This window comes from Pygocentrus nattereri, chromosome 12 (assembly GCF_015220715.1).
Source record: "Pygocentrus nattereri isolate fPygNat1 chromosome 12, fPygNat1.pri, whole genome shotgun sequence".
In the NCBI taxonomy this organism is placed as follows: Eukaryota; Metazoa; Chordata; class Actinopteri; order Characiformes; family Serrasalmidae; genus Pygocentrus; species Pygocentrus nattereri.
In genome coordinates this window covers 32,609,746-32,623,858 of record NC_051222.1, presented here as the reverse complement: position 1 = coordinate 32,623,858, position 14,113 = coordinate 32,609,746, and the positions used below count along the sequence as shown (strand labels likewise).

Sequence of the window (14,113 nt, the reverse complement as noted above, 5' to 3'; positions counted from 1 at the left end):
AGAAAATCAGCTAAACGTGTCATTTGACTGGGAGGGCTCAAACTTTTGCACATGACTGTATCTGTGTACTTTCTAGCGCTAATATGCTGCAGATCACTGTGTTTCGTCTATAATATGAAAAAAATGTTTACAGATTTTTTTTCTTCACCTTTCTGGGATTTTGAATGCATAGTCATAAAAAAACAGCCCACACAAAGATTATGAGTGGAAAAAATTAAATATAAGAAAATAAGATATAAAACCTCTCCCTCTCTATCTCTCTCTCTAACACTCTCTCTCTCTCTCTCTCTCTCTATCTCTCTCTCTAACTCTCTCTCTCTCTCTCTCTCTCTCTCTCTCACTCTCTATCTCTCTCTCTCTATCTCTCTCTCTATCTCTCCCTCTCTATCTCTCTTTATATATCTCTCTCCCTATCTCTCTCTCTCTCTCTCTCTCTCTCTCACTCTCTATCTCTCTCTCTCTCTCTCTATCTCTCTCTCTATCTCTCCCTCTCTATCTCTCTCTCTCTCTAGCTCTCTCTATCTCTCTTGCTCATCTGATTTCGATGGGTGGTTCACTTCAGTTTGGGTGGTTTCCATGGTGACAGTTTCAGTGTTTGTTTCTGACAGTCTGAAAGAAAAAAACAGACAAAAAAACATACATATACATTATCAAGCTGACCCAGTTTCAAATGCTGTTGTTTATTTTTGTTGTTTAATTATTATTATTATTATTATTATTATTATTATTATTATAGTAAGGCAGGCTTTCAAGTAGTGTAACTGTCTAAGTGTTGCCCCCATCATCAGGAGATCATGAGCTCAATCCTTGGTGATGCTACAGTCATCTGTGGCTGGGAGTAAAAAAAATAATTGGGGAAAAAGATAATAATAATAATAATAATAATAATAATTACTGCTATCCAGTGATCCTAAGATAAACGATGACATCAGAAGAGCAAAGAAATCAGATCTGTCCCAGTTAAAACTCCACACATGATGGTGTGAAGGAGCCTCCAAAGTGGAGACGCTGCTGTAGCTTAAAGTCTATCAGTTCCAGCAGTACAAGTGGATTCACTCACTGCTAGAGTGCCGTACTCAGGAGAGCGAGACTGAGGATCCAGAGCTGAGTACAGATCATCAGAAGGACTGGAATGAACAGTCTGTGTGAGGGAAAGAGAGAATGAAGCAGAGGAGGAGAAATGAATAAATGTGGACTTTGTAGGAATTCTTTATAAATCTGAACGTCTGACTGAACTGAGTTTCTGAAGAGACACTTACAGCAAGTGTGTTGTACACATCATCAGAGGTTCTGGACACAGGGTCAAGAGCTGTGTTGGTGTCATCCTTAGCATTAGGGTCAACGTTCTGGAGAAAGGAGAGTTGGAGAACATGAGCAGTTTGGGTTCTCACTGATAAACATCAAGAACAGATCATAGATTTTATTCATATGTAAGGTCCACACACGAGATTAAGGAAATTCTTCTTTGGTGTTTCTCCGTCCTCAACCCCTACTCTCTCAGCACTGACACAGGCATGAAGCATCTGGCCAGCGTTTGCAGTCATGTTTTTATGCCATGTTTAAGTGTGCTGTGGTGGTATATGTGGTTGTATTTATCTGTAAATTTCTGATTATCAGGAATTCTACTCTGATTACTGCCTACTTTAAATTGGTCATTTAAATGGAAGTATCTGAAGATCTGAACGGTAGTTTTCTCAAATAGATCACTGACTGGATCTTCACTGAAACTTCAGAAAGTCACTCTGAACACACAGGGTAAGTCCTGCTGAGCTGTGATGTTTGAAGTCTTTTGTTGTCAAATGAAGGAACATTGGAGGTGCATTAAAACTGTTTTATCATGGTGTTGAGAGGAAGATAAATGGAGTAGGGATAATCCTAAAGGAACAGCTTGTGAAAAGTGTTCTGGATGTAAAGAGAGTGTCAGACAGGATCACGAGCCTGAAGTTGGAGATTGATGGTGTAATTTTGAATGTGGTCAGTTCATATGCACCACAGGTTGGTTGTCAGTTAGAGGAGAAAGAGGAATTTTGGAATAAGATGGATGAAGTGGTAGATGGTGTCCCTAGAGAGGAGAGATTGGTGATTGGTGCAGACTTCAATGGACATGTTGGTGAAGGGAACAGAGGGGATGAAGAGGTGCTAGGTATGTATGGTGTGAAAGACAGAAATGCGGAAGGTCAGATGGTTGTAGATTTTGCACAGAGAATGGAAATGGCTGTGGTGAACACGTATTTTCAGAAGAGGGAAGAACACAGGGTGACATACAAGAGTGGAGGGACGTGCACACAGGTGGATTATATCCTTAGCAGGAGATGCCACCTAAAGGAGATTGGAGATAAGTTTAGCAAGGCAGCACAGGGTGGTTATCTGTAGAATGAGATTATAAACAAAGAAGAGGAAGAGAGTGAAGACAGAGCCAAAGATTAGATGGTGGAAGCTGAAGGAGGAGGATGGTTGAAGGCAGTTCAGGAAAAAATTGCAACAGGCCCTTTCGGGGCAGTGAAGAGCTACCTGTTGGGTGTGGTTAATGTGTTGGGTGTTTCATCTGGTCAGAGGAAAGAAGACAAGGAAAGTTGGTGGTGGAATGAGGAAGTCCAGGAGAGTATTCAGAAGAAGAAGGCAGCTAAGAAAAAGTGGGATAACCAGAGAGATGAAGGAAGTAGGCAGGAGTATTTTGAGGCTAGTTGCATAGCGAAAAGAATAGTGACAAAGGCAAAGGCTCAGGCCTATAATGAGCTGTATGAGAGGCTGGACAGTAAAGAAGGAGTAAAGGACTTGTATCGTTTGGCTAAACAGAGAGATGGAGCTGGAAAGGATGTACAGCAGGTTAGGCTGATAAAGGATAGAGAGGGAAATGTACTAGTGAGTGAACAGAGAGTGTTGAGTAGATGGAAGGAGTACTTTGAAGAACGAATGAATGAGGAAAACGAGAGAGAGAGGAGGACAACGCGGGGAGAGATAGTGGATCAGGAAGTGCAGAGAATTAGTAAGGTGGAAGTGAGGGCAGCTTTAAAAAGGATGAAGAATGGAAAGGCAGTTGGTCCAGATCACATACCTGTGGAGGTATGGAGATGTTTAGGAGAGAAGGCAGTGGACTTTTTAACCAGGTTGTTTAACAAAATCCTGGAGAGTGAGAGGATGCCTGATGAGTGGAGAAGCAGTGTATTGGTCCCCATTTTTAAGAACAAGGGTGATATGCAGAGCTGCAGTAACTACAGAGGTATAAAGTTGATGAGCCACACCATGAAGGTATGGGAAAGAGTTGTTGAAGCAAGGCTAAGGCAAGAGGTTCAGATCAGCGAGCAGCAGTTTGGTTTCATGCCCAGAAAGAGTACCACAGATGCAATTTTTGCGTTGAGAGTGTTGGTAGAGAAGTACAGAGAAGGTCAGAAGGAGCTACATTGTGGCTTTGTGGATCTAGAGAAGGCATATGATAGGGTGCCAAGACAGGAACTGTGGTACTGTATGAGGAAGTCAGGTGTAGCTGAAAAGTATGTTAGGGTGGTGCAGGACATGTATGAGGATAGTGAGACAGTGGTGAGTTGTGCAGTTGGAGTGACAAATGGTTTCAAGGTTAAGGTAGGGTTACATCAGGGATCAGCTTTGAGCCCCTTCTTGTTTGCAATGGCGATGGACAGGTTGACAGATGAGGTCAGGCAGGAGGCTCCATGGACCATGATGTTTGCAGATGACATTGTAATCTGTGGTTAGAGTAGAGAGCAGGTGGAAGAGAATCTGGAGAGGTGGAGGTTTGCACTGGAGAGGAGAGGAATGAAGGTCAGTAGAGACAAGACGGAATACATGTGTGTGAATGAGAGGGAGGCAGGTGGAAAGGTGAAGATGCAAGGAGTAGAGGTCGTAAAGGTAAATGACTTCAAATATCTTGGGTCAACCATCCAGAGCAATGGACAGTGTAGAAAAGAGGTGAAGAAGAGGGTGCAGACAGGATGGAGTGGGTGGAGACGGGTGTGAGGGCTGATGTGTGACAGAAGGATAGCAGCAAGAGTGAAAGGGAAGGTTTACAAGACAGTAGTGCGTCCTGCTATGATGTCTGGTTTGGAGACTGTGGCTCTGTCTAAAAGACAGGAGGATGAGCTGGAGGTGGCGGAGATGAAGATGCTGAGATTTTCCTTGGGAGTGACAAGGATGGACAAGATTAGAAATGAGCAGATCAGAGGTACAGTGAAGGTAGAGCAGTTTGGAGATAAAGCCAGAGAGGCCAGGTTGAGATTGTTTGGACATGTGTTGAGGAGGAATAGTGGATATATTGGTCAAAGAATGTTGGAGATGGAGCTGCCGGGTAGAAGGAGAAGAGGTAGACCTCAGAGAAGGTTTATGGATGTAGTGAAGGTGGACATGTAGATGGTTGGTGTAAAAGTAGAGGAGGCCGTGGATAGTGCAAGATGGAGGGGTGGCGACCCCTAAAGGGAGCAGCTGAAAGAAGAAGAAGTTGTCATATGAAGGCTGAATCAGAGCTAATAGCAGTTTTACAGTCATCTGGCTGTGTGTTTGTGCTGTATTTCTGGGTTGTGGGATGTTTGAGCTGGTTTCTCTCACTCTGGCTGGTGATGGCGGGTTCCTCTGAGTGTTCTGATGTGAATCTTCTCGCTATATTTAACCCTTTGTTTATAACATGAAGCTAAAAGCAGAGATGTAACAGTAGCGAGTGGGTTTAGGTGAATTTAGAGCTGGACTGCTGGCTGATGGAAGGACACAGGTGGATGAAATCACTCTAGATGGTGAGGGAGAGTCTGATGAGTGGTCTGATGTGTGAGTCACATCACTGTTTTAACCCTTTGTTGGAATATGAAGGTTAAAAGCAGAGCAATAATATCAGGATTGTGGGTGATTTTCTGAACCAAATTGTTCAGTGATGTCATGCTCACTAGTTTGGACCAGGTCTGCTGAATGATCTGATATTGTATCATGTCTGTAGCTTAAACTGTTTAGACGTTATGAAGCCTAGAATTCAACCACACATTTTACCCAGAGCTAAAACAAAAGGAAAGATGTCACTAAATCTCAAACTGCTGAACATGTTCTTGTGTAGTAACTGACTTGCCTGTGTCTGGTTTTTATCATCAGCTGAACTGCCTCTTCTCTTTCTCCTGAAAAGTAACAGTATAAAAAGTAATCATTTGAATATTAACAATAATATTGTTTATAAATTACCAGAGAATTTTTTTCAGATACATTAAAAATCCTGGTTCCAATGATTAAAAACTTTAAAATAAGGTCTAATAATCTACATTAATGTTCATATTTTTAGCTCTTTGTGAAGATTTGTTTACTTACCTTACACAAAATACAGCAATGATAATAGATAAACATCCACATCCAGCTGTGACTCCAATAACTGCATATAGAGCTGAATTCCAGACCCCTGTGTGCAGATGAGTGTTAAAGTTTAAAGTGATGCTAATTATTATGAATGTTATTAAATGATATTCAGGCTGTGTTTTCCATCAATAACACCTTTTACAGTCACTGCAGCTGATTTCTGAGATCCGTGTTCATTCTGAGCCTCACAGTAGTAGGATCCTCTCTGTGGAGCCCTGTAACTGTGTCCAGATCCTACAGGTGAGCTTCCACCTTCTTTAAACCAGGTGTAGTTCTGCACAGGTGGGTTTGCATCACTGCTGCAGGTCAGATTCACTGAACTGCCCTCTGCTGTTTCACCAGAGGGACTGATGGACACTGAGACGCTCTTTGGAGGATCTAGAAATCACAGAAGAACTGCATGATGTAGTCATCACATGACAGTAAATGTTTATAAAAGAGAATTTCTACAAAATAATGAACAACTGGAACAAATAAACACAAACTCACACAAAACATTCAGAGTTAGAGCTTCAGAGAGTTTCTCTCCATGTTCATTACTGGACCTGCACTTGTATTCTCCACTGTCCACAGAGCTGATCTCCATCATTGTGTAAGTTTCTCCTTTTCCTACTGATGATGTTCCTTTAATCCAGTTATATTCCACAGGTGGGTTTGCATCACTGCTGCAGGTCAGAGTCACTGACCTGCCCTCCACTATTTCACCAGAGGGACTGATGGACACTGAGACACTCTTTGGACCATCTAGAGGTAGAAAGACACGTCACACTTTATGGAGGTGCTTTTCTGTTTCATTAACCAAACTATAAATGTAGTGTAGAAATATGTTTTATATGTTTTATTACAGACGCACATCATTCAGTTCAGCGTATGAAGATCACTGTTCTTCCAGCTTTTAGATCAGTTTTACCAAAGACTCTGAATGAAACTTTCCCAAATGTTTCTTGGTTCTTTAAGGATCAATAAAAAACTAATGACTTCATGATTCAATCAGACGTACACAGTTAAGGTAGGTGATGGTCTTTACTAAAGCCTCCTTAATTAAAGTAAAATACTGGACAAAGCACTCTGGTGATCCGAGTCACTGACTCAGATCTGACTCATGACTGTCTGATGTGCACGTCTGGATTTTTTCCTCAGTTTAAAACTGAAATATAAACTATTATTACTGCATTATATATACAGACTAACACATAACATAGGAAGCGTCAGGAGGAGAGTAGAGAGGTTTTCATGCTCTTACAGCAAAACTTTAGCTAATCCCAAAGTCCTTCATGAGCTCAGGAGTGTTAGAGCATGAAAACATGAAAACATTCAGTGAACAGAATCTGCAGGACTGAGATTATTAACTATAGTTTCACAGTTAAAGTGTGTGAGTTCTGTCTGTACAGATATTACAGTGCCATCCTAATGGATATTTACTGCAGGTACTCAGTGATATATTACTGTCTAAAGAGATCAGCTGCTGGGCTGAGCTTCATCACAGACAGTTCAGCACGAAGCCTCAGCTTAGTTTGTGTTCTGAGACTGAATGAATGAATCTGGACTTACATCTCACATTAAGAGTGACCTCAGGAGAGTAAAGGTTCTTACTCCATACAGCACAGTCATAACTGCCTGCATCCTCCCTGCTGACCGGCTGCAGGTGGAGCTGGTCAGTATTGGAGGATAAAGGATGTCCATTTCTGTACCAGGTGAATGTTGGTCTGTAATACAGACTGAAGCTGGTTTTACATGTGAGAGTGACTTCATCTCCCTCTATCACTCTCTCAGGAACCTCCACCTGGAGATCTGAGAACCAGAGAAAACAAACTCACACTGTGGAGACTCACACTCGCTGAGTCAGCTGGGTAAATCTAAATCATGAAGCTGGCAGCAGCTCAGATTTGACCACTGGACATAACATATACATCTACAGTGATCTGAGGGAGATTAACTGTTATTACACATTAGCACATTAGCAGTGTGAATTTCCCCTGTTGTGGGACTAATAAAGGATTATCTGATCAGTGAGATCAGACTCTGACTCTGAAAGGCTTTATAAATTGTGGTTCTCCAGTTCTAAGCAGTGATTTCTCAGGTGTGCTTGAAGAACTGATGTAATGTATTTCAGAACTGTTGGAGGAATCCTGTACAGCAGGGGGCGCCAAGTATTTCAGCACTTTCACAAAATTCTGCAGTAAAGCTGATTAACGATAATTTAAACAATGGTTTTATTTGATTCAGGAGGATTTACTCACACAAAACATTCAGAGTTAGAGCTTCAGAGAGCTTCTCTCCATGTTCATTACTGGACCTGCACTTGTATTCTCCACTGTCCACAGAGCTGATCTTCTTCATTGTGTAAGTTTCTCCTTTTCCTACTGATGATGTTCCTTTAATCCAGTTATATTCCACAGGTGGGTTTGCATCACTGCTGCAGGTCAGAGTCACTGAACTGCCCTCCACTATTTCACCAGAGGGACTGATGGACACTGAGATGCTCTTTGGAGGATCTAGAGGTAGAAAGACACATCGCACTTTATGGAGGTGCTTTTCTGTTTAATTAGTCAAACTATAAATGTAGTGTAGAAATATGTTTTATATGTTTTATTACAGACGCACATCATTCAGTTCAGCGTATGAAGATCACTGTTCTTCCAGCTTTTAGATCAGTTTTACCAAAGACTCTGAATGAAACTTTCCCAAATGTTTCTTGGTTCTTTAAGGATCAATAAAAAACTAATGACTTCATGAGTTCAATCAGACGTACACAGTTAAGGTAGGTGATGGTCTTTACTAAAGCCTCCTTAATTAAAGTAAAATACTGGACAAAGTGCTCTGGTGATCCAAGTAACTGACTCAGATCTGACTCATGACTGTCTGATGTGCACGTCTGGATTTTTTCCTCAGTTTAAAACTGAAATATAAACTATTATTACTGCATTATATATACAGACTAACACATAACATAGGAAGCGTCAGGTGGAGAGTAGAGAGGTTTTCATGGTCTTACAGCAAAACTTTAGCTAATCCCAAAGTCCTTCATGAGCTCAGGAGTGTTAGAGCAGGAAAACATGAAAACATTCAGTGAACAGAATCTGCAGGACTGAGATTATTAACTATAGTTTCACAGTTAAAGTGTGTGAGTTCTGTCTGTACAGATATTACAGTGCCATCCTAATGGATATTTACTGCAGGTACTCAGTGATATATTACTGTCTAAAGAGATCAGCTGCTGGGCTGAGCTTCATCACAGACAGTTCAGCACGAAGCCTCAGCTTAGTTTGTGTTCTGAGACTGAATGAATGAATCTGTACTTACATCTCACATTAAGAGTGACCTCAGGAGAGCGAAGACCCAGTACAGCACAGCGATACCTGTCTGCATCCTCCCTGCTGACCAGCTGCAGGTGGAGCTGGTCAGTACTGGAGGATAAAGGATGTCCATTTCTGTACCAGGTGAATGTTGGTCTGTCAGACAGACTGAAGCTGGTTTTACATGTGAGAGTGACTTCATCTCCCTCTATCACTCTCTCAGGAACCTCCACCTGGAGATCTGAGAACCAGAGAAAACAAACTCACACTGTGGAGACTCACACTCGCTGAGTCAGCTGGGTAAATCTAAATCATGAAGCTGGCAGCAGCTCAGATTTGACCACTGGACATAACATATAAATCTACAGTGATCTGAGGGAGATTAACCGTTATTACACATTAGCACATTAGCAGTGTGAATTTCCCCTGTTGTGGGACTAATAAAGGATTATCTGATCAGTGAGATCAGACTCTGACTCTGAACTGCTTTATGTAATATTATATATATATAGACACTGAAAATGACACAGCAGAATTCCTAAACCTCAACACTCATTAATAATCAACAGTGTATAAATACCCACCTCCCCCTCCCCCCACCGCCCTGTTTCTAAAGCCTGGCTTTCCTCTGTTTCCCTTCAGTCTGTCTCTGTTACAGACTGACAGATGAGACCAAAATAAGCTCTAACTCTAACTTTAATAATCAGAAATACTGAGTCTTCAAGTCTCTCGACTTCACGCAGTCAGATTGGAATCTTGATCCTCTACATTTGCCTCAGTGCCTCAGTTAGGTTGAACCGACAGGAAAACGGGCTGTGTGGCTAAAAGGTCAAGAATAAACCTCACACCACGGGCTGACGGCACATTCACTTCTATGTTGGTTTTCCGTTTCATTTTAGAGAGAGAGGAGAGAGAGAGAGAGAGACAGAGCGAGAGAGCGAGAGAGAGAGAGAGAGAGAGAGAGAGAGAGAGAGAGAGAGAGAGACAGAGAGAGAGAGAGCGAGAGACAGAGAGAGAGAGAGAGAGAGAGAGAGAGAGAGACAGAGACCACATCCTGCCATCATACAGCCATTCGCTGTTATGATACCATATTGTGCACGGCCCAGGTTCTCCTAGGCCTGAGGCCGGCAACACTAACAGGGATATAAGTTAAAAGTAGCTTCAGCTAAAAGCTCCACACACAGCACAGCTTTACTCAGGCGGATTCAGATTGGAGTCTTGATCCTGTAAACTCGTGTCAGTGAAGCTCCAGTGAGCTGGAATGAACCTGCGCTGTGCTGAGCTGTATGAGATGCTAAGCTACTGCAGTAGAACGGTACCTGCTACTAGAACAGCTCTACACCACTGTTTGATGATCCATGAGGCAGACGTGAAAAATGAATTTGACGCCTTATATTTCATTTACATTTATGGCATTTGGCTGACGCTCTTATCCAGAGCGACTTACAACTTGGATCATTTTACACAGGGAGGCCAAGGCAGTGTTAGGAGTCTTGCCCAAGGACTCTTACTGGTGTGGCAACTAGACACATTTTGAGGTGCCAGGGAGCGATTTTGGTTATTTAAAATAGGGACTTTTATTTCTGAACATGGCAGCTCGACAGTAGCTTGCCCCATAGAGCCCAATAGTTGGCTTTGAAAGAGAGGACTTTTATTTTGTACAGGCATGATCGGCCGGTCCGCGGACTCGCGCTGCTTAAAGTCTCGCGGGAATTAAGCAAAGTAGCGTTTGTTCTCGTGGCGGCATGCACGAGCTCCGGCGGGAAAAAGCAGGTTGATGGTGAAGCTGTTTTAAAGTAACTAGATGGTGAGAGTTTTATTTGTGTTGGAATAACTAAAGTGGGCTACGGGGACGTGTTATCTGATGAGCCAGCCGACTCTGTATGTCTTGCTTAAATGCTTTTAACAGCAGAGTGAGTCTCAGTTAGTTTTAGGTGGTGTGCTAGCAATGTTGGTTAGCCTTACAATAAATAGCCCATTGTAGCTGCACAGTTATTAAAGAAAGTTTGTTTTATTTTTTAAAGTGAGTTTCAGGAGCCTGCTGTGTGTGTGCTTGCAGATGCTAATGGGTAGGTGTACTCTGTTTTAACCCTAATTGCTCTCTCTATTCCTCATGTTTTTGATAGTGAGATTTTTAATATAATATTTTTGATATTTTATATAGAGCACGTGGGAATACTGGAAGGTGCTAGGAAGTGTACTTGAGTTCTTTACTGTACCATTTCTATTGGTATGTATTGGGTGGGTTAAAGGTAATAGTTAGCAACCCACCCTCAATTCCAGGTGCCTAATGATTTTATGTCTTTTAGGATTGGCCCAGACCAGCCCGTGATAACAGGCACTGTTTTGTCCTCCTTGTTTTCTGGTTATGATCTCTGCCATTAAATAGGTTTTAGAGATTTAAACTTTAATAAAGTACATTTTAGAATATTCAGACTCTGCTATTTGACCCAAGAATGCTCTGGCCATATCTCCTTTTTTATCTGGTGCCCTTTAAGTATAAATTGAGTATTAGGATTAATTGCTTGGTTTGCCAAGGGGCAGGTTGCTCCCTTGAGAGTAGGTTCTCCCCATTTATTTTTGCTGTGTCACTGTGTGGAGTGTTTGAGTGCATTTGCTTTATTGTATTTGTGATTTATTGATGTAATTATTTATTTTGGATTTATTTTTGGGTTTGGTGTATTTTCTTTTATACTTGTGGGTTGAACACCTGGCCTTGTGAAATAATTGCTTGATATTTACTGCAACCGTAATTTCAAATATCCAGCAATCCATTGGTAACAGCCTTGTTGTGGGTTCAGATTTTGTATATGTGGCAGAAATGCCAGAGTAATTTTTTTTTTTTTTTTTTTTTTATGGTGGAGTGTCTTGGAAAAATTAGCTGCTTTAGTAGTTTGGCCCTGTAACTTCCTGTTAATAAAAATGTTCCTTTTCTAAATGTTATTGGTTGTGACTTTATTGTTGACTATTCTCGTTCATTAATAAATTTAACGCTTCAGCCTCAAACCGTTTATGTGCCTTTATGAAGGTTGAGTTGATTACTAAAAGAGTAATTAAATAAGGTAACCAGGGGTCACACTGGTATAGTGTAGGGTGGTTACCCAGGTGGGGATTGAACCCCAGTCTACAGTGTAGAAGGCAGAGGTGTTAACCACTACACTATCCAACCATTTCAAACATTTGCTTCTGTTTACTCAACCTTTAGATTTAATTTCCTTAATTTTTCTTTAAAAAAAATGTATTAAACATTTATAAACAAATATTTTAAAACATGTTACAACAGTCAGCGGCCATCTAACTTCAGAAGGTTCATTAGAAATTAAAATGATCTTCATTCAAATCGTTACTGATCAACACAAACACTCTCTCTCTATGATGGCAGGATGTGGTCTCTGTCTGTCTGATTGCCACTCTCTCACTCTCTCTCACTCTCACTCTCACTCTCTCTCTCACTCAGATGTATCTGCCTGTTCCATTATCCATGTGCAGGACCTCTGACTAATCAGATAATTGATCATTTAGTGTAATTGAGGGGAGGACTCTATGCCATAAAAGGAGGTCTTTAAGACGGCTGGAGAGGGAGGGTGTGTTTATAATCTCTCGTATTAAAATGTGTTTGTTTGTTTTAGGTATTTTATCAGTAGTTCCTTCACTCTAGTTTACATGAGCTTGTCTCCTGTGTTGAGGGAGAACTTTAGTCGTGGTGTTTGACCTGAAGGCTTTTAACTACATTTAACTAGGGACTGCAGCTCTTGTGCTGCCTGCATGCTTTGGTTGGGTGTTTTACCAGCACTAACTTTGTTTAGAGGAGACTTTGTCTCTGCCAGCATGAACCCCCGACCTAAGCTTACAAGAGCTCAAGGTCAGAGGGATGTGCAGCCCATAGAAGTCTACTCTGTCTAGCTCCTGGGTCAGAGGGTGTGGATGAGGTTTTGTCCTTTGGTCCTGTCCACAGTCTGGTTCTTCCAGTGTGGTACTGGATATCTGGACATTGCAGCACAGCATTTTTATTACTGTTGGTTTTTATTACATAGTATCATGAAGTCTTCTGTTCCTCATGCTTTTATCCATGATACTGACCCCACAGTGCTATAGGCCCAATGCGGGGTCATAACAGAATATATATTGATGGGTCTTATTTTATTTTATTAGTTGTCTGGACTTCTAATCGTTTGATTGAAATGCAAACAAGAAATTTGAAGTAATTGGACTTTCAGTGTTAGTTAAATATCCCTGCTGACCACCAGTGAATGAAGTCCAGTGTCTTATTTCTTATTTCTGGATCTTACCTGTGACTGAAAGATTAACTCCACCTGCACCTTCATAGTTTCCTTGAGATTGGTCTGTTAGAAATCTGAAGTAATATATACTTTGATCAGTTTCTCTCACATTCCTCAGTCTGAGAGTGCAGTCGTGTTGTTTATCTCCGAGGTACTGAACTCTGCCTCTGTAATCTGGATCATCTAACAGATCAGCAGACTCTGAACCTCGACCCCACTGTTTGGTCCAGAAAGCTTTTTGGACAAATTGACCACTTGGATATGTGTAAGTGCAGCGCATGGTCACTGTAGACCCCTTTAGAGCACAGATAGACTTATCTTTGTAATCCACACCCCACCCATCCTGAGCAACAACTCCTGCAACACAAAACACAGAAATGTGTAAATTCTCACTGTTTGGGTCTCAGTCAGTAAAAATGCTGCATAAAGTCTCCACTTCAACTCATTTCTAAGACGGTTCATTTCAGCTGAGTTTGAATAATCAGCTGCACAAAAAGCACAATGTGACAAATCCACAGTGGATCTTGTAGCAGGGTGGAGTGTGTGTGAGTGTGTGGAGGGGAGGGGCAGCACAAGTGACCACAGTATCATATATAATAATAAACTCATAACTGTACAGAGTTCAGTGAGAAGTAGCAGCTCAGACTCACCAGAGATGAAGAGCAGAACCAGCAGAGAAACAGTCAGAGACATTCTGAGTGAGATCAGCAGGTCAGCCTGTGTGATCATATACAGTAAGAATGTAATACATGTAGAAAATCTTCATTTAGAGTCTAAAATGCTGTTTCAGACGTCAACTTCTGTAAAAACACTCATGATTACAGAATAAGAGCTCTGAGTTCAGACGTACTTTCCCAAAATGTGTAGCTGCTACAATTTAGCTGCTTTTCCAGAAAGAGTGGTGTCTACTTCTTAGCTACTTTGAAAGCGCGACTGTCAGAACGTTTGTGAATCTCCACCTGACACACCAAACAAGCCCAACTGACCGTGTGAACAAGACACTGCATTTAATCCTGTGCCAGAAAGAAACGACTGAAAAGCTGCAAATCTACAAAGAGATCACCAAAAAGTCCAACCAATCAATTTTGGAATTTTGTTCAAAGCTCTGTCAACTGTAGAAATAAAACCTTTCAGCAAGATACGCTGATCATAACGTTCTGACCACCTCCGTCTTTCAGCTCCACTTACTGTATAGCT

The 14,113-nt window shown here is 41.5% G+C and overlaps 1 protein-coding gene across 1 annotated transcript; it reads right to left on the bottom strand.

Moving 5' to 3' along the window:
* Positions 1–468: 468 nt before the first annotated feature.
* Positions 469–13,752, bottom strand: LOC108412696 (B-cell receptor CD22-like). Its single transcript, XM_037543288.1, has 12 exons — positions 13,567–13,752; positions 12,926–13,273; positions 8,644–8,877; positions 7,581–7,835; positions 6,892–7,131; positions 5,830–6,084; positions 5,476–5,718; positions 5,296–5,383; positions 5,063–5,108; positions 1,260–1,346; positions 1,061–1,141; positions 469–609 (listed from the first exon to the last, which is right to left on the bottom strand). The coding sequence occupies exons 1-12, from the start codon at positions 13,643–13,645 to the stop codon at positions 589–591; spliced, it is 1,977 nt and encodes a 658-aa protein (XP_037399185.1). The 5' UTR covers positions 13,646–13,752; the 3' UTR covers positions 469–588.
* Positions 13,753–14,113: the final 361 nt, after the last annotated feature.

Coding starts and splice junctions, on each gene's coding strand:
- LOC108412696 (XM_037543288.1), bottom strand. CDS start 13,645: ATGATCACACAGGCTGACCTGCTGATCTCACTCAGAATGTCTCTGACT. Junction 5,384..5,475: donor AGCTGCAGTGACTGTAAAAG/GTGTTATTGATG, acceptor ATCTGCACACAG/GGGTCTGGAATTCAGCTCTA. Junction 5,109..5,295: donor ATTGCTGTATTTTGTGTAAG/GTAAGTAAACAA, acceptor GTTACTTTTCAG/GAGAAAGAGAAGAGGCAGTT.